At 44.1% G+C, this 19452-nt stretch overlaps 3 protein-coding genes and 1 long non-coding RNA gene across 7 annotated transcripts in view; 2 read left to right on the top strand and 2 right to left on the bottom strand.

Annotated features, from left to right (window-relative positions):
• The window catches only part of LOC135366527 (run domain Beclin-1-interacting and cysteine-rich domain-containing protein-like), a 36257-nt gene extending 30496 nt beyond the window's left edge, over positions 1-5761 (top strand). For both annotated transcript variants that reach the window (XM_064599249.1, XM_064599248.1), the window contains exon 19: positions 1442-5761. In XM_064599249.1, the coding sequence (XP_064455319.1) occupies positions 1442-1481 (40 nt within the window). In that variant the 3' untranslated portion in view covers positions 1482-5761. The remainder of the gene's footprint in view (positions 1-1441) is intronic.
• A 2103-nt stretch (positions 5762-7864) lies between these two features.
• LOC135366523 (probable palmitoyltransferase ZDHHC24) lies at positions 7865-12138 on the bottom strand. The gene is made up of 2 exons (XM_064599244.1): positions 11461-12138; positions 7865-10965 (listed from the first exon to the last, which is right to left on the bottom strand). The coding sequence occupies exons 1-2, from the start codon at positions 11900-11902 to the stop codon at positions 10544-10546; spliced, it is 864 nt and encodes a 287-aa protein (XP_064455314.1). The 5' UTR covers positions 11903-12138; the 3' UTR covers positions 7865-10543.
• Positions 12139-12144: 6 nt separating this feature from the next.
• Positions 12145-17965, top strand: LOC135366524 (uncharacterized). 3 transcript variants are annotated; one of them, XM_064599245.1, is made up of 5 exons: positions 12145-12399; positions 14360-14524; positions 15991-16177; positions 16310-16361; positions 16728-17965. In XM_064599245.1, the coding sequence occupies exons 1-5, from the start codon at positions 12182-12184 to the stop codon at positions 16859-16861; spliced, it is 756 nt and encodes a 251-aa protein (XP_064455315.1). In that variant the 5' UTR covers positions 12145-12181; the 3' UTR covers positions 16862-17965. The 3 variants fall into 3 exon arrangements, with proteins under 3 accessions (XP_064455315.1, XP_064455316.1, XP_064455317.1); XM_064599246.1 differs by having other exon boundaries at positions 16249-16361; XM_064599247.1 differs by lacking the exon at positions 16310-16361.
• Positions 14788-19235, bottom strand: LOC135366525 (uncharacterized). Its single transcript, XR_010414200.1, has 3 exons — positions 19116-19235; positions 18784-19028; positions 14788-14841 (listed from the first exon to the last, which is right to left on the bottom strand). It is a non-coding gene; the product is annotated as an uncharacterized LOC135366525 (long non-coding RNA).
• Positions 19236-19452: the final 217 nt, after the last annotated feature.

The raw sequence follows: 19452 nt of genomic DNA, 5'->3' as shown, positions 1-19452 counted from the left end.
TACATGCTATTTTCAAGGGGATGTTTCGGATGTTCGATATAGGCAATAATTTGATATAACCGGGTTCGATATAGGCGGGTTCAACTGTAATGCATTTACACCAAGTTTTTGCTGCTTGTGACCACCACAGCCTATAACATTGGTACTAGAAACTTAATTCGGAAAGTCTAAATATCACTGATATAAAAATACAAGATACCCCCTAAAAACTTTGCTGTTGACAACCTTTTGTCGTGCTTACGTGTACAGTAGAACCTCGTTAATTCGAAGCCGCCCGGACCGCGAAAAAATTTCGAATTAAGCGGGTATTCGAATTAAGCAAATTCAACAAGTGACTGAGCAAAATGCAGTTCATTACACAAAAAATCGATCATCTCTGTCGCTTGCAGTAGTTACTGTACTGTCGGCCGTCACCGCTCGTTCCAACGTGGCCACTAAGTCTATCATGCCATGCACGCACCGCTGGCTTCCGCACGACAGTGACAGTAACAGCTCCAAACGTCTCCGAAAGCGAGAGCACCCGCGGTAGTTCAGCGTTCAGCTCGTCGTCTCCGCTATCGTCACTTCGAGGCACTGCGGTAGTCGTTTTGCATGGACGATGCGCACGTCTGTTCACCTTCTTCAATTCTCGCGTAATCTTCGAAAAAGTCGACGAGCTCATCAGAGTCCATGGCACCCACAGGGACTTGCAGTGTTGTCTGTTCCTGCTGCTATACGCGTTCCACCTCATCCGCGTTGTCTTCCTCGTTATTCCCGTTTGCTGGTATCACACAGGCAGTATGCCGAACTGCTCTGCCAGCCGAGACTTCGAGCACATAGCTGATTTTGTGGCCTCGGTGACCGCCACTTTTTCCTTCACAGTTGGCGTCTTGTACTTGCCCATGTCTTTCTACAACCGACGTTGCGAACGCAGACAATGAAAATGGCGCAACCGAAACCGAAACTGCGCCGATGACGGCATGACGGTGACGACGGGTTGGGGACACCGAGAGCGAGGAGGAAAATGCATGGAAGAAGGTTAACAGGAGAGGGACGTCGGCGGGCACGTGTCACCCGAAGCTCATGAATGGTGGATATTTCCGCGGGAAACCTTCGAATTAAGCGGGACGCGGCGCTTTAGTGCTTCGAATTATGGGGTCAAATTTGAACATGTGAACACGGGACCACGGAAAACCTTCGAATTAAGCGGGATTTCGAATTAAGCGAGTTCGAATTATCGAGGTTCTACTGTATTATGACGTGTATTATTAGCTGAAGACACAGACACATCTTCATAAATTATGAATATTATTTTTGGGGTTCTATCAACTAGTTGATTTCTGATTTTTTTTAAGGACACGCATGAAACACATGACAATTTTCAGTATTTTTATTTTTTAAAATTCAACGTAGCACTGGGACAAGACTGCATCCCTTACATCTTTCACTTCATGCTTTCCAGAAGGAAAACCTGGGCGCACATGGAATATGCATCTTCTTGATTGGTTCACCTTGCCGGTTCGTCCAATGACTGGGATTGTCCTATCCGTCCAATCACAGCGGCAAGCCGTGTACCTCTGGACACATCGTTGTGTATGCATGACGTATACTTCTCATCCCCGCTGCAGATATAACATACTGCCATGGGATTTGGAAAGGGAGCAGGTTTGCTACAAATGGACTTCAAACAAAGTGAACTTCTGTTCAGCGCTTGTCACCGTCCCTGCAGTGAAAGGCATCTTCGTTAATTCCGTAGTAAGCACCGCATGTGAGAAGATGCCAGTGCAGGTGGCTGCAGAATTTTCGTGAATTTTTATGCATCGTTTAATGCACGCCTTGACGGGCAGTAGCAACAGTCCAAAAATGCAGAACGGTCTGCTTGCTTTGTAAACAGATTGAATGCGTTTACAGCATACTACATATTTTACTACTGTGAAGAATAGTCGTACCGCATATACTGTTAATTTGGATGTTTTTAATGGGAATAGCCAAAACTGTATTGAACTTGTTGAGATAAGTAGACAGTGCAACAAGCTGCTTTAATTGACCAAAATTGGAACATAAAGGATAAGAATGTCTGTGCGCCCTTGGGCATGCTCCCTGTAACATTACCTTCCTCTGTAATACTCTCTTTTGAGATAGGAGTGATAGTCAGAGATAGAGAGAGATACCTAGAGATAGCCAGCTGAAAGTGAGAGGAACGTGAGTTGCAGTTGGAGCACAGTGTGGGGACGTTGGAATGCAGTAGTGACCGTCGTTTTTGAGAGCAGGCCAACCAAGTCTTTCTTTTTTTTTTTTCTTTTTTTTTTTGATAAGTTAATTTAGGACAATGTAATTTTTTGTGACTCCCACAAAGTCGACTAGAGACATTGTTCCTTAGAGTATACCAGCAGCACAGACAAGTATTTGTGAAAGGGAATTGTAATACTGCAAAACAGATTGGTTGGGTACAATGTGAGGGCCCATATGGTGGGGGTATAAAAGTGCATGACCATTATTGATTTACAATTATTGATACAATAACAAGTTATTAGATGTCTCATTTGCAACAGTACTGAGTAGAAAGCAAAAAGCACTTCTTTCTTGCTTTTTTTTTTTTTTTTTTTTGCATAGGTACATGACTTGTACAAACAAAGGAACGTTAAGTAGACCTCCAACGCAGAAGCATGCTTATTGGAAGCGTTTCAGGCCCCTCTTACAGCCCCCTAGACTCTCCTCTGAGGTTCCTCCGTGGTTTCCGTGCGAGACCCCAGAAAACCACGAATTCTATAAGTAAATAAACTCCACAAGGCTCGTAAAGAAATTCTTGGAGGTCAGTGACTGGGCACTGCTTACAGTAATTGGATATTAATTAGATGAATTAATTACTGGTTCGATCTTTTTTGCTCTTCGTTCGTACTGTCGTTCCCTCAACTTTTCTGGTGGCATTCATCGTTCTTGCTCTCACTTTATCCACAAGTGCCTCATTAGACTTCTTGCGTGTCTTCGTCATTCAGCATCCCTCATTGGACACAATCAGTGCCCTTGGCTACACATGAGAATGCTTTGTCCACTCACCGTTGTCAACACCACCTAGGTAGAGAAAGCCTGTACATTGCCTTCTCTCCCTCTTTCAATTAAGAGTCCAAACTTGTCTGTTACTGTGGTTAAAACCCATTTTTAACCCCCCCCCCCGATTTGCATTATCGTCACTTGTGGTAAAACCCGAAAAAACACGAAGACTAACTTGGCAATGTGCCAGTACGGCCACCAATACGGGCAATGATGAATGCTAAACACTGCACATCCAGCATGGCAGTTTCGTATCTTGTGTTAATCTAAAGTGTGAGAAGCACTCTTGTTCGTATTTTTGGCCCTAAAATCAGCTTTTTCACCCAATATCGCCAGATTTTACTGTTTTACAGCTCCCGAAAAGAAAAAAAATTTTTTTTAACCCAAGCAGCACAATATCATGGGCCAATATTGGACTGATACTGGATATACTGGTCCCATATTGGACTGATACTGGATATACTGGCCCTGTATTGGACTGATGCTGGATATACTGCCAGCACATTGCCAATATCGGTCCAGTATTGGGCTCAGATGTTGTGCTGCTGGGAACCCCCCGATTTTCAAAAGGCATAATAAAACCCGAAAACACAGGCCGCCTATATGTGTGTGATACTGGAGTAGCGCACTTGTATTCACGCCAGTTACGATCTTTACTTTTGTGCAGTAGCGGTAGACCCCAGTGTTTTCGGGTTTCATGTGCTTTCGTAATCGGGGTGTGGAAGTCTGGTTTTATGCTGGAAGCTGCAAAACAGAAATTCAAGTGATACAGTGTAAAAGAGCTGATTTTTGGGTCGAAAAGAAAAAAACAAAAATCGAAAAGAGATGGCAGGAAGCAGTGTCGCATGATGTATTTAGTATTGTTTGAATTTAGTGTTCCCCCATAAAAGCAGCTGAACTTGCGTTGAAGTAATGATGGTGAAAATTGAGGGGTAAAAACTTGTCTTACTGGGCTTAACCCCAGAACACGGGACTCCAATTGTCGTGCATGTGCTTTACATGCACACAGTTCCTGGGGTATTTGAACATATACACTTAATTGATTTGGAACTGCCACTAAATTATTGTTTTAAGCAGCGGAGGAAAATTCTTCGTTCGTTCTGGAAGGAAACCTGCACTAATACTCTGTTTTATATTATTGAAACAATCTGGCAGAAATTAGTTTTCTGGTGTACAGAATTACTTTGCACCAGTAACTGGTAGGTTACTTGTAAAAAAAATAGTAGTACATAATAGTAACTTGGCTGCTTCACAGTTACTTTCTAAGAAACGAAATACAAGTGAAATACAATTTTATGCAAGCAAATGTGACGCTAAAAAAACTTTGACCGTTTGCACTTTCGAGCCACAACGACATCACATGCCTGTTACAACTAAGTGCTAGTAGTTGCTTTCCGAAGTTACCATCAGTAAGCTTCCATATTGTCAGTCAAAACACAGTCCTTGAAATTGGAGCGCTGGAGGGAATGCAGTAAGATCTTCACGACGAGAAAACTGTTCATAGCGTGCAGACATATGGCAAAATATGATGCCACATTCATAACTGCATTGTAGTTACATTTTACAATTGCTCTAACCAAAAGTCTTAGCAAGTTACAGTTTCAAGTTCGTTGTAACAACTCTCCTTCGGAATGAGCTACGAGGTGTTGGGTGCGGAATTTACTTTTATGTGTTTTGTTTTAAAAAATATATAAATTAAGCTAGCAAACAATTATAAACCAAATTAATTAAACCATTACTCCAAAATGTTACTTTAACTTGCTGAAGTGTCGGCCACATACACTATCGGAAAGACAAGCTCTATCTGAAGGGTAGAATTGCCTATGCATGCAGGGTCCTACAGTTTGTCAGTTTGACTCGCCTGTCACTGTTGAGAGTATTGCTCCAGTCAGACGGGTACAAAATGAGAACGCATTTAAACCATACTGAGTGGAAAGCTCAAGTTACCTGGCAGTGCTTGTGCTTCTCATCGGGTTCTGCAACAATTCCGGTGTGCAAAAAAAAAAAAAAAGGCCTGACCTTCCAAGAGAGCCCTGCTTCTGCGGTGGGCTGCTGTCGAAGAGTTTTACGGGCAATTTCCTCAATTCAGCTGCATTGCATGTAGCTGCGATTTAATATGGTCACGCAGTTATGTCAATTGAAGGCTGTTTCAGCAATTATTTAGCAGTGCAGTTCCATAGCTGTGACACCGAAATGCAGTGCTTTCAGTTTACAAGATTCGGAGATTTTTAGTGTGTAAGGGCTGTAGAGGAAATTTGTGTTTGTGCCAAGAACCTAATCCTCTTTCTTTTTAAAACTGAGCCGCTTTTATTGACTACTAAAACAAAGTTTACTTTCTACTTGCTACTCTATGTCTTATGTTTGCTACATTTCCTTGGACTTTACATATGTGCAGCACTTCCTTCAAGCAATTCTTTTCTGCAGACATTGCTTAGTTATTTCTATTTATCTTTCCTTTACCGTGTGAAGTGTATAAAATGTGTTTATAGAGTGCTCAGAAGGAGCAGACCTGGTATTTTTTTGCACCAAGAACCTGAGTGAGATATAGTGTTTGTACAATATCTCTTAGACTGTGCCTTGAATTATTATGACTGATAACACAGAATGTAATGCATTGGCTTTGCACCACATATTTACGGTTTTGTAAGCATTGTTAATCGGCCTGTGCTTCACTACTCGTCACTACCTACTAGTCATTTTGCAAAATAAAAGTGTGTGCAGTCACTCTCAAGCCCGCTTGTTTATCGCAACGGTAGCCTGCACAACCAGCTGTAAACATTAGGTTCGTTCTTTTCGCCTGTACTGCCTGCACCTCCTGAACTACAGGTTTTCCCGGCGATTTTAATCCAAGTGCCAGCTAAATTAATCCATGCCCCATAAACTTTGCATGGCACATGGATTAATTTCGATGGCGCATGGATTAAAATCGCCGGGAAAACCTGTAGTTCAAGGAGTGCAACCCCCTCACATTCTTTTTGTCATAAGCTACGTTCTTTTTACCTGCACCTCCTGAACTAGTGCAAGGGGTGCAATACTCCCGCATTCTTTTTGTCATAAGCTACGTTCCTTTTACCTGCACCTCCTGAACTAGTGCAAGGAGCGCAATACTCCCGCATTCTTTTTGTCGTGCACTCACACTGCACCCCTACGTCCCCATTCCTTTTGGGGAAGTGCTGACCTAGTTATGCATAGTGCATGAAGTTTTAGGGTTTAACCCGACTCCCCAAATTTGCACCCCGAATTGGAGGTTGCCTCTTTAGGGTGAAACCCGATTTTTACCCAGAAAATTCCCTTACTGAAACGTCTGTAGCAATGCACATTAGCCTGTTTGGCAGCAAACACAACTACATCACTGTTTGTGCCAAACCAGATTTGAGTCAGATTTGACTAGAGCCTGATTTCTTCTCAAATTTAGCATACTTGAAGTTTTTCCGCCTGAATTTGCATGAATTTAGAGCACGTGTTTATTTGCCCAATTTTTACCCCCCCAAATTTGGAATGAAATATTTCCCGAAAACTTCAGGCTCTAGTTATGCAGTTCCCGATTTTCTTGCACGACGTAACCCGGTTGTGCAACGGAAGGGTACAGAGGAGCAGACGACATGATGGCGGAGAGCACTTGTGACGTGTTTACGGCTCGGTGTTGTCAGATAATGGCGAGCGTATAATTCAGGACGGAGAGTATTTACTTGTGACTCGAGCAAGATCTGTGTGTGCTTCTTTTTAAATACCTGTCATGCTTCTTGTTCACACCGTTAACGCAGAATTAATAGATGCCGTAATTTCACGCGTATAAGCCGTTTGAAAATTTTCTGGCAGATAAGCCGTGGGCAGTACGACAAAGGAGACCATAGAGAAGGCCATAGACCCTGTGGCCCATACTGAGAGATACTGTCATCCCTTTTGTTAAAACCAGCATATGGGGAAAGTACCAGGGAAAAATAGTCATCAGATAAGCCTCACCAGTGGATAAGCCACAGAGCTCCTGTGAGGGAAAAAAAATTGCACATTAGCCGCAGCTCATTATATGCGTGAAATTACGATATGCTCGTCACTTGGCTCTTTCGTACCCCTCCATCTCCACCTGTGTCGCAAAACTGGTATAGTCTCCAAAAGCTAGAATGACGTGATCAGGATGAACAACATAGGCGCACAATGTGGAAAGGCGATCGCTGGTTCTTGATTTATCACCTATCCATCCAAAACAGAACATTCCACGTGCGGAAACAATTACATTATGAGCATTTGCGATGTCAAAAGAAGACGTAGAAACAAGAATCTCCCATTGCCTGCTAAACAAAGTTGAAGAAAACAGGCTACAACAAGCCATGCTAATACACACAAGAAAACACTCTGTAGCAGACGACAAGGTCTGCACTTCCTCACAGGAGCCGATGTTGTCAAGTCAGTGCTTCTGTGTTGCGTGGTTCTGTCTACACCTTGTGTGTACCTAAGGACTGGTGCAGCATGAGTGCAGCACTTTTCTTTCAAAAAGAATGGACCTAAAGTTTGCAATTACAGTATAATTTTTTTAATGTCAGTTCCTGGTCAAAATTTTAACACGAGCCAATCCCTGTTGCTGTTGGTCTTGTGGCCGCGTGACAAGAAATCAGCTTTGAAATGGGCTGGAAAATCGTGTCTCTGCACTGCCTGTGTGGAGAGGACAGGCACAGGAGAGACAATGACCTTTCCAAGAAAACTACAGAAGTGAGGCAAGAAAGACAGGTAGCCATAGGATAACCGTAATGAGAACGTTGCACTGCAACGTCTCTGGCAACGCGGAAAAATAAAATCAATTTCGGTTTCAGTTTAAAAGCCGTACGCTGACAGCAAATGGCACAGAAAGTAGGTCCTTTATTTCTGCTCTCCATAAAGTAAGTAGACAACAGCAGCTTTAGCATCTGTTACACAATGCACACACAATTGCACATCTGTTGTGCAATTGGCACTAGCCAATGCGACATATCTATCAGATTAATAATGGAAGTCCTTGTTTCATGAAGCTAACCAGCCTACAGCATCTGGTGAGGCCAAAAGTGAGCTGCACACTTTGCAACAATATTTCTTTCAGTTCTAACTACATGACAACTTCCTGGATCTTTCCAACCCAAACTGAAGTTTCCAACTGTAGGACCCCTGCCTCGTGTCCACTGCAACTGCAGGCAAGAATGCATGATGACGTGTTATCTCTCTTCCACAAGATGATGATGGGAAGCGGGATATCCCATCACAACAGAAGATACTCCACCCTTGCAGCAATTTGGTCGAACTATAATGAACTTGACAATGAGGACCAAAGCCATGACATTGGAGAGCTGAATTTGACCATGGATCAGACCAACTTGATAGTGATCAGAGAGGGCCGTTAGGGCCCGGTTTTGCTAATGCCGATTAACATTTGAACCGAGATCAACGGTCCCTTAACTTGAATTTAACGCTTAACTGTGCTTCACTGAAGGGAGTTGTTACTGAAACATTCACCAAGTCATCAATTAACGTTTGCCGAAAAGAATTGAGCGTTAACCTCAAGTTTTAGCAACGCTTGATCTCGGTTCGAAGTTATCCAGCGTTGGTGAAAAAAGGTGGTGGCCTAGGTGATTTAAAAGCACCCCAAGTGTAGTCCTGAAAGTTTGGCAGTACAGGCAGTGGAAAAGGATGTGTGCTGGTTAAATCAATTAAATCAAATCTGTTTTTGTGTTGTCCATGTTTGTAGTCTGCTTGTTGTAACTGTGCAGTAAAAGTGATGTTGACTTGCATGCGACGAATCAATCCATCCTGCTTCCAAGAATGTATTAAGTGCATTAAACACCCTATGACAAACCCTGGCAGTGTCCCTTCAAGTACAGTCATCCACAAAAGTAGATTTTCAATGTGTTTTGGGGACTCCCTGTATGTTCAGAACTGTTTTAACCAATATGTAACCTGTAAGCAACCAAAGCATGACTAGGACACCACGTACATTTTTCCGAGGTTCGCTGTGAATGCTGTCTGAGAAATACATACAGTGTGTGTAGCACGGCCTAGAGATGGATGGTGGTTTTGGTGGGTTCCAAACGGGGGGGGGGGACAAGACTTGAAAACACAAGACTCCATTTCTAAGCCGTGCTATAATTGAGTTTTATATTACAAGCTGTAAGACAGGGTAAAATCTGGCATTATAAAGAGTAGATTTTTGTGTGACAAAATAAAAAGAACACACGAGGAGGTGAGGTGCAGTGCCAAGTGTGAAGTGGCAGAGTTTGCCCTTTCGAGAGTTCAGTTCTCGGGTTTTCCCCCCCCCCTCTCCCAAGGTGGTAGTGATGCAAAACTATTTTACATTGTATTGACAGATTCTACAGTCCCTGAAACAGATTCCGACCTTCTGCCCGATTTTCGAAGAACGTTAAAATCCAGAAACACAACCCATTTCATCCCTATGTACTTTCAGCACATTGTGGTACATACACAGATTTGAAGCCGATAGCAGATATCTCAATAATGCAAGCCACATGCAAGATATTTTTTTGCAAGCACGAACAATGCATTTAGCAATGCTCCCTAACACATCACAGTAAAGCTTTTTTCCATTGTGATTCACATCATGCAAGAAAGATTAATTAGGGCCTGGAACTTTATGCACAAAAATCCTCCAAAATATGCAGCACAAAACCTCTAAATATACATAAGATATGCAGAAATATTAGGATGCCAGGGATGTTGCTCTAAATGGTCAAACTATTAAACTAAATGGTCAACTATTAAACAAATGAAAATGCACGTTCCGTATTGTATTTTCATACCACAGCTTGAACTTGCTGACTACTTATTTTGTCTTCAGAAGTTTGTTCTGGATGCAGTGGTGAAAGTCGAATCCATTGACTGCGTAACACGAAGTAGCCTATGAGCAGTACAGTAACTCAGAAGCATTGCTGGAACACAGGTTTGCGGTCAATGACCCCCCTTCCGAAATAATGTTAACAAAGCAAAGGGAACGGGCAAGCGTAAAAAAAAAAATATTCAAATGGCGTTGAAATATGGCATTATATGCAGCCAATTATATGCAGCCATCAAATTATATGGCGATCAGGAAGAAATATGCCAAAATATGCGATTACGTATATGCAACATCAAACATTGTAGATCTGTGTCGTCGTGGTTCTTATGTGTGGAAAAAAAAGGAGGAAAGTGGAAAGTGTGGAAAGTTAGAACGCATTCTAAAAATATGCATGAAGTGCCAGGCCCCACTAACAATCAAGCCCATCCATATCATTAAGCCATGGCTTTGGAGCTAAGCACGTCCCCACAAAATATGCACTTTGCACGAAGTGTCGTACCCCACTAACAATCAAGCCCACCCGTAGCATCGAGCCACAGCTTTGGAACTGAGCACCTCCCTGCAACCCGATAATTCCATCCCATCACTTCACTCGAGATCACGAGTCCCCTGCACACACACAGTATTCGTTCACAGTAGCACATATCTACTTAATCTTCAAGCACATATCTGATATCATAACGCACACATTAAACATCTTCACAAGTGTTTCGTGGCATCCAGCCTATACAAGCATTCTATGCTCTCCGCAAAATGTACCCCGTCCCCCGTGGGAGGCGACTTGATCCAAGGCGATATCCAGGTGAGGAACCAGGCACTCCCCATCGCTTCCTGCAGGTTGCGCCTCAGTCCCACGTTGTACCGGCCAACGCTGTGCCGCTGTTCGTACGCTGACTGGTTCCGACAGATGCCGATGATCTGCGTCACCAGCAGGTAACTACACAGTATGACGACCAGGACGAGAAAGAGGTTAACCATGGCACACGCGAACGCGAGCGGGTTCAGGAAGCCGAGGAAAAAGCCAAAGTGCGGCATGAGCTGCATTACGAGGGACAGAGGACGCAGACCTCCCATCACGTCTATGCAGTATTCGAACTGGTAGATGAGGCTATACATGGTGCCTGTGGAGAAAGAAGACAATGTCGTCGTTAAACTGGCAGCACAGGGCAGTTACACGGCCACTCAATAAGTCTTCTGTCAATGAAAAAATGGCTAGGAAGCAAGCGAGCTGGTGAAGATGATGCATAATGTAAAAAACCCCGAGACTAGGGAACACGAGAACAATTGAGACTTCGTGTTTGTGTCTGTCCCTTCGTGTTCCCTAGTCTCGGGGTTTTTTTACATTATGCAAGTCTTCTGTATTTGGCTCTGGCTTTTTTTTTTTCTGGAGTACAAAAACGTAACTTCACCGCGTAATATATGCTGAAGGCAAGCTGTAGGGCTTGATTAGAGACAAGATATGACATTCACTGTCTTAAATAAGTATCCTATGTTTGGCCTGCACCATGTGCTCAGGTCATTGTGGACAAACTGTGGACTACTTCGTGTATTGTCTTAACCGAGTCCATCTATGAGTTAGATCAAATCTTTTTAGCTGTTTGGTTAGGTACCCTTACCTATCCATAGGTAGATCAAGCCCATTAAGAAGTAGCGATGGTTGAAGTATCCCACGCAGCGTCCGACGAACATGCAGTGGTGGTCGTGCTTGAGAATGCACTCGTTACACAGACTGCAATGGTGAGAGCGCGGCGGGGCGTTTTCCTGACAGACATGGCAGTACCTCCAGCCGGGTAGCAACACGGCTGGCAAACGGGCCCTCCTCAGGGACGTGTTCACCGTCGTCAACTTAAACATGTTTCCCATAATATTCATTACGATAAACATTCCAAGCACAACGTGCACGCACACAACTGGCGATACAGTGTCGTGGTAACGCGGTACGACCACGGCGAACTCGAAAAAAGTGATCACCGGAGTCATAACAAACAGAAACATACATAGCACACGGTCCCGGATGGAGTTCGGTAGTCTCCGAGTTACCGGCAAAATGGGATTCATGACTAGAACACGTCTGGAACAGCGAAAGAGTGCGCTGGGAAGGAACTACAACATCGCATCATACATGCTGTGCTTGCACGTGCACGAACTTGCGGTTGTGACAAGTTTGGAACATCCAACCCCCAGTCACAGCCCCAGCACACAGATATCGATGCTCGACTCTAGCGACTCTAGATAGAGATACGTGACGTGATGCTAGCGCTGCTAGCGCCAATTTGAGCCCAAGCGGTAGCAAGCGCAGTTCTTCGGTCGCAGCGTCGTTGTTTGCAACATGCTTCCATGCTTCTCACTCGACGAAGACGCGTTATGACGTCGCCAAAAAAGCACGGTAAACGGCAACGACAGCGGGGAACACAGTACTGCTGTGTCGTCGGCTGCCATAAAAGTTTGGCGAACGTCAAAGGCTGTGCTCCGCAAATCAAATTTTACCGCTTCCCTGGAAAGGCGTGGGAGACTGAAAGGCGGAAGGCGTGGATTGCCGCTGTGCGCCGCAAGAAGTAAGCAACCGTCTGCTTCACTTTGTTTTACCAAGTAATTGAAAAACCGCTGCCTGCGCTGAAACGCAACGCGGGGACTTACAAGGGATGTTCCCAGAATTTTCATGTTGGGGGTGGGGGTGACACCCATCTGCTGTTTGGGGAGATATGTTCCGCGTTTCAGACGGGTGTTACTTTTTTTTATTTTTTTTTTTGGGGGGGGGGGGGTTGCTGGGATAATCCCTGGATGGAATTTCACCTTCCCTCACCCAAATGCACAATGCCAAAGTTGTACGACTTCAGGGGGGAACATAGAAATCTTAAGGAGTATTTCCGTAACATTTCTATGGGGGGAATGAACCCCCCCCCCCTGACCGTTCCCCTGCCCCCTACAGCCGCAGTGTGGCGCTTCCACCCAGCGGCGGATCCAGGGAAGCTTCTCAGGGGGGGCCCCAACTTAAAAAAAAAAGCACGACGGGGGGACGGGGGGGGGGGGGCGTCTTTCTTTGCTCTGTGCTGCAGGCTGGGTCTGTACCGACACAGATTGCGTCACTCTTGTGCATATATGTGCAAAACCAAAGAAAGCATGCTGCATATGGAACTCTGGAACCTTCTCAAGGCCACTTCACATTGCATTCCTCATGACTCGGTACAGCTCCCGTCAATCTTAATAATCATCAAGCGTCAATCTTTTTGCAGATGACTGCTTACTATACACCAAAATAAACAATCACGAAGACCAGGCTCAGCTAGCAGTGGCCCTGGAACGTATTAATGATTGGTGTCACAAGTGGAAAATGGAAATTAATACAGGGAAAAGTATTGTTTGTCACGTAACTAACAAGACACTGCCGCTCAGATATGACTACGTTTTGCAGGAGCACGTGCTCCGAGAGGTTGAACACTTCAAATACTTAGGAGTAACCATGACAGCTCATATGCAGTGGGGAAGACATATTACTAATATTACTAGTACAGCTTGTCATAAGCTTCGAATCCTTAAAGGGAAACTTTACAATGCGCCATGGAAAGTAAAACTCATGGCATATAGGACGACCATACTACCAACATTAGAATACGCCTCTGTGGTGTGGGATCCCTATAGAAAGAAGGACATTGAGAAATTGGAGCGCGTCCAGAGAATGGCGGTCAGATTCATTTACGCAAACTATGACAGAAGGCAATACGTAACGCAGCTACTGCTCAGGGCTCACCTGAAACCATTGCAAGTACGCAGAACATTCAATCGTCTCTCTACTTATTTTATGTTATACAATGGTCACTTTAAACTTGACACCTCTCCCTATATTAGGCGACGAGCTGTTAGAGAGCTGCGCTCCTCACATAGTATGCAAGCCATCCCGTTCCAAAGTAAAATTGATTGCTTCAAGAACTCGTTCTTCGTTAAAACGGTGGAAGAGTGGAATTCGCTGCCTATTTCTTTGCTTAGCATTAATTCTATTAGTGTTTTTAAAAAACAGCTAGATGCATGGCTGTGAATTGTTGAGTGCTATGTTTTGACTTTTCTGTACCTCTCCTGTGACAACCCTAGTACAGGGTTAACAGTACCAGTTAAATAAATAATGACACTGGAAAAAATGTTGTCTCGTTCCCGAGCACGATTACTGCCACCCTTGGGGACATAAGGAAATATTAACTAGACAAAATTATTGTGTTATAGTTTAATGCAGTGATGTTGTTCACTTAACATTTCTCCTGTGTTACTGCGCTCGGAAATGAGATTGAATTTTTTCCAGCGTTATTATTAAGGTTGGCAGGAGCTGTACAACGCAACTCTAATATACTGACCCTCCACCCCAAGTTTTTTTTAACCCCCCCCCCTTTCTAGCTTGTAATTCTGAATAAATCACCGCATGCAACTTAACTGGAAGGTACGGCACCACACTAATTACGCTTATATTTATTGAGTTTGTGAATTTGCTAAATAACCAATCATAAAATATTTTTTATTTTAAAACAGCGACGATGGATCTGACTGGGTGCCAAATTCGTCCTCAAGAATCTGTAGCACACACTTTGTCGCCAATTGCAAGAGCAGCATTCAAACGCACCCTTCTTATGTGCCATCCATTTTTCATCCTCCTCCCTACCAGAAGAAAGCTCCAAATGAAGAGCGACATAGGAGGTATGTGTGGCCATTATAGGAAATTATGACCTATTCAGGTGCATAAGCACCTGGCAGTCGTTTTCAATGCGCAGATTTTGTCCCGGAAGCAAACAACGATTATGCAGTTTTTCTCTAAATAAAAACCTGCACTCACATGGGCAGATATGGCTGGTGTCCTTTCGTTATCTCGACATTCGGGTAATTCGGACGTTGGTCGCAGGTCTCGTGAGACCCAAATTAATGAGGTTTTATTGTATGCATATTATTATACATATTATTCAGCATTGTTATATTCTGCAAGGCAATGGGGTAAATCCGACGTGGACTTTCTGTTTCTGTAAAAAAAAAGGAAAGAAAAACGTGACATTGACTTGACAAATTTCGGAGATCAGCTGGGAAATTCAATTATATTTGATAAAATCTTGGCAAAATTTTCAAAATCTACCAAAATAAGTAGCATTGACCCCACAATGTTTAGACATGTTGATTTTTAATAAAATTTTTTATTACGTAGGTGAAACACCCTATAGATTCCAGGAGCCCAATCTTCAACTTGTCGATATATCCCATAACACGCGTTAAATGCATCGCTTCGGCTTGTGACTGATGCATCAAAGCAGGGGAAGCACTCATACCTGGCCACCTTGAAATACAGTTGATCATCGTTCATCCAGCTTTGACCGCTTTCGAGCAAAATTGCCCGGGCAGTGGTGGTTCTGGATAAACGATTCTCAAAAGCAGAGCAATTTCTTGTTAACAAAGCCTGCATTTATTTCGTAGCCAAATTTTATGCAAATGACAGTGGAGTTTCCTATGCCCTCTGCAATTAACTCGGGTATTTTTGGCATATATCCAGACGTTTTCACTTTCGCAGGCAGAAGTACTTGAGTCGGGGTGGCTCAGCTGTACTGCTACCACTGTCACATTAATAAGTAATGTCATGGTAGCTGATATGCTTTTTTTGTGCCTTTTTTATATAATCTATAATGTCATTTTGTGCATGTATGGCTCATTTCTTTGTTACTCCTGCGTTAACGAGAAAATTACACGCTTAAAAGAGAATATCGCCATGTGTCCAACCGTTACACAGAATGATACAGTTACCATTCCTGATTTGTGGAAAGTGCAGGGTGTGTGCCTTTTTTTTTGCAACAATTACCCTAACTGCGTAAGTGTCCCAAAGAGGTGTGCGACTCCTGTTTTCAGCAAGTCAGGGGAATGAACAATGTCATTCAGGATGACTGTTGGCTAGACGCATATGCGATATGGTGAAGTTCTCTTTTAAGAACATACAGTGCTGAAAGGAAGTGAGGAAGGAATGTGCCGGCATGTTCCGTAAACTTCTGTCCAGCACTGAACAGACTGTACAGACAGCACTGTACAGACTCAGTGCATGGGTACCGAATGAAAATCCAGTTAGGCATTTGAACATGGCTCTGTCTCTAGTGTTGCTTGGCAGATGCTTTACGCATAAACCTTCTTAGGTGGAAAAAACGATTGGAAGCCGCGGTTGCTTGCAGCCCCTGCACAGTCGAACGTGCAAGTATGACTGAGGTTCAGGAAGCTGGAGAAGACGTGCCGAGGCTGCACGATGCTGACGATTCGGGCCTCCTCATACTAGCAGAAGTGGCAGTTGAAGCAGCAAATGTTGAACCGCAAACTGCTGATCAGGTAAGGGTTCCACTCGCTGACGTTAGTGGTTTCGACCTTTGTTTGTAGTTCAACGTCTCAACTGTTCCAAGGGTACACAAACGGAGGTATGTTTTTGTGGTGGAAACAGCCTACCCTTTCCTTCCCCCTCAGCTTGTGGTCAGAGCAAGTGTACACAGGCAACGCAACCTGCTGATAAAAAAACGTGAGTATATTATGCTCTGTGCATCAAGTATGTCAGCTTCCTGCACAGCTCCCCAGTTTCCAACTCTCCCCTGTTGCCCGTGGAGCGACCTCATTGGTCCCTTTCCCAAATAAGGGGGTAACATTTCAAGGTTGAGGCGCACATGTTTTCTTCTGTGGACCCATGCTGGTTTACAGGTCCTGTGAGTGGAACGACACCTCGTCGTGTGATTTCTCCAAACTTTGCCCTCTCCCCTGGTCAGACGAAAAGCTGTTGTAGCATAGTGACAATGTGCTGCTGAAATCTAAGGAACGTTCTCTCCGTAACATTGGCCTTCTGTCCACGTTCGTTGTTGTTAATAAATTTATTATCTATTACAACTTTCAGGTGACAACCACTGGTGGAGAGGACAACAGCAAGAACGTCTCCAATTGCACATGTCAGAGATCATGAGTATGCGGCGTCGAATTTCGAGCCCTCGTCATAAGCACAGTGCTGAACACAGAAACGTCATCGTTTGAAGCCCTGTGATTTGCTCATTTTACTACAGTGAACCGCGGCACACGTGCTGTCCTCCACGCTTTGAAAGAGTGTGTAGGAGAAACGATGGGTGGAGGATGGTACAGTGCAGGACAAAAGTTTACGGAACACGCTCTGGCACGTTCCTTCCTCAGAGTGGCACGTTAGCAGCGAATGGGACCATACGGGCTTACGGACATGTACCCATGATGGTCCCCGAAATCCACCATTAAGAATAAACGTTTAAGAACAAAACATTCAAGAGTAATCCGCTTAAAAAATACACGGTTAAAAATATATCTCCTAAAATAAACCGCTTACTATCACCGTTTAATAATCCACCATTAAAAATAAACTGTTTCAAAATCCCCTCACCGTCTAGCACGGAGGCGGACTGATTGCAATTTGCGCCGGGTTAGATCATGTTAGGTTAGTTTAATTTGGTTTCGGTTAGTTTGGGGTAGTTTAGGCTAGTTTGGTCCTGTGAGGTTAGTGCCCCTTGCTTGCAGTTCACCTTGATTGGGCCATACCACATGACTCTAGCAACTGTAGGATGGATCTGGGGGGATTCTGAAACGATTTATTTTTAACGATATATTCTTAATAGTGGATTCTTTAGCGTTTTGCATTTAAAGGGGGATATTTCGGCGATTATTTTTGTGCGTTGATTTTTAAGCGTATATTCCGGGAGATATATTTTTAACAGTGGGTACTTGCGCGTTTATTTTTGAAAGATTATTTATAATGGTTTCAAACGGGATACACACCCCCTATGGTAACCCAGTCACCCTTTTGCGAGTCCGTGCAGTACCATTCGCTGCTAGTGTGTCCCTCTATGTGAGGAGAGCGCCGGAGCGTGTCCCGTAAACTTTTGTCCAGCGCCGTACTTTGTGACACCAGCAATGCCCCCGACAGGGTGATTACGTGACTTGTGAAATAGACCTGCACAGTGAAAGTGAGAGTGTCCGAGCTGAAAAGAATGCTTCTGGCGATTGACTCGTCATGGAAGGAGGGACATAAAAGTGCAAGAATAAGAACTGTGCACATATTCCAGCACCAATGTAAACATAACAGAGTACAACAACGACAACAGTTTTTAAAAATGTCATCCGTCCAAGGCTACTTTCTCGGAGTGTTTTTGTAAAATCTGAAAACGGTGTCAAGCGACGTCAAATGTCACGTCCCTGCCCCGATAGCTGGTCCTCCCGTATGGACCTGTATGGTCCACCCGTATAGCATCCACCCGTACAACGGGTTGGAGCACCCACTTCCGTCCGCAGCCATGCGGTGTCGCTACTGTGTTCCGCCGCGTGTGAGCTGTCAGGTGCCTTTGTCATCTGCTCACAGTATTCAAGCGTGCGCGGGTTAGCACATTAGCTGCTCTGAAGCCATCTTGGAGTTCATGGAGCGGTACGACGCAGTTGTGCCGAATAACATGCAGAAGATGTTTTTTCTTGCTTTCTGACAATATAACTGGTACCCAGCTGCCACAGGAACCGCCCTTAGATTTCTCAATATGCATGAGCAGTACCAAATATCAGAAACATTTGTTCATTCAGTCTCCCTTGAGCGTTTGTCTATCCGTGTGTTCCAGCAGAGCACTGCACGAGCTCAGGCTTACTCAAAAGTCTGGGCCCAGGTCGGGCTCGAGCCTGTGGTACCTCACTGTTAGTTAGCAATGGTTAACTTTTACAGCCCGCTACAATGGGCCGCACTGAGCCGAGCCATATATAAATTTCCCGAGCATAGGCCTGCTTGGGCTGAAAACCTAGGAATTCTTTGGACTTGGGTCGGGCCTGGTGCTGCCTGTGCAGTGTTCTAGTTCCAGCCTTAGAACCGCTGGGTAGTTGAGAAACTTCTCCATATAGCAGCACTTGGGTGCTAGTTTTTCACAGAACAGACTATGCATGCAAGCTGCACGTACCTCTTCAGCACCAGAGAAACGATGGGGAGTAAAGTTCCTTCTGGGCATTGTGTGCTATTGGATTTCTTCTCTTCAGATTGCCAATCTGCAGTTGCTGCAAATTCCAAGTTTTCTCTCTCTCTCTTCGTTCGCTTGTTCATATTCCGTAGTCTCCCTCAAGAGCTGATGTAAGTTTTGTGTGTTTTCGACGGGATAGCTCCTCAATATCCCTGCCCGTTACAATGAATTCGAGTAAATTTGGCCCGCTGTTCACGTTGGTGGGGTAAGAAAAGTAACATTTACTTGGCAAATTTCAGAGTTCAGTTCACAAAAATGTACATAAATAAACTTACGTAACGTGACATTCACATCAGGAGGTGGCAAAAACCCAGTAAGAACAAATACGGTTGACCGCATGATTCTAGGTGTTGTAGTTTTTTAAATTTTAATTCAATGACACGTTTTCTGGGACACTCCGCCTGTTCTTGTTTTGGTTTCGCTGCGGAGCTGAGGCTCCCACAACGTGGCAGAAATGCGTTTGCAAAAGCCAATTTGAATCGTACATTAAAGATGTTATGTCATAATCGATAATAGGGAACGAGACACGAATCTGCATACAAACCAATATAAACAGAAATATCTTCTTGTTTCAGTTTTGCTGCGGACGCGCTACGTGCTACAGACTACAGA

This window comes from Ornithodoros turicata, chromosome 8, assembly GCF_037126465.1.
Source record: "Ornithodoros turicata isolate Travis chromosome 8, ASM3712646v1, whole genome shotgun sequence".
NCBI lineage: Eukaryota > Metazoa > Arthropoda > Arachnida > Ixodida > Argasidae > Ornithodoros > Ornithodoros turicata.
Note: the sequence above shows the minus strand (reverse complement) of the source record. Positions and strands in the feature narration are given on the sequence as shown.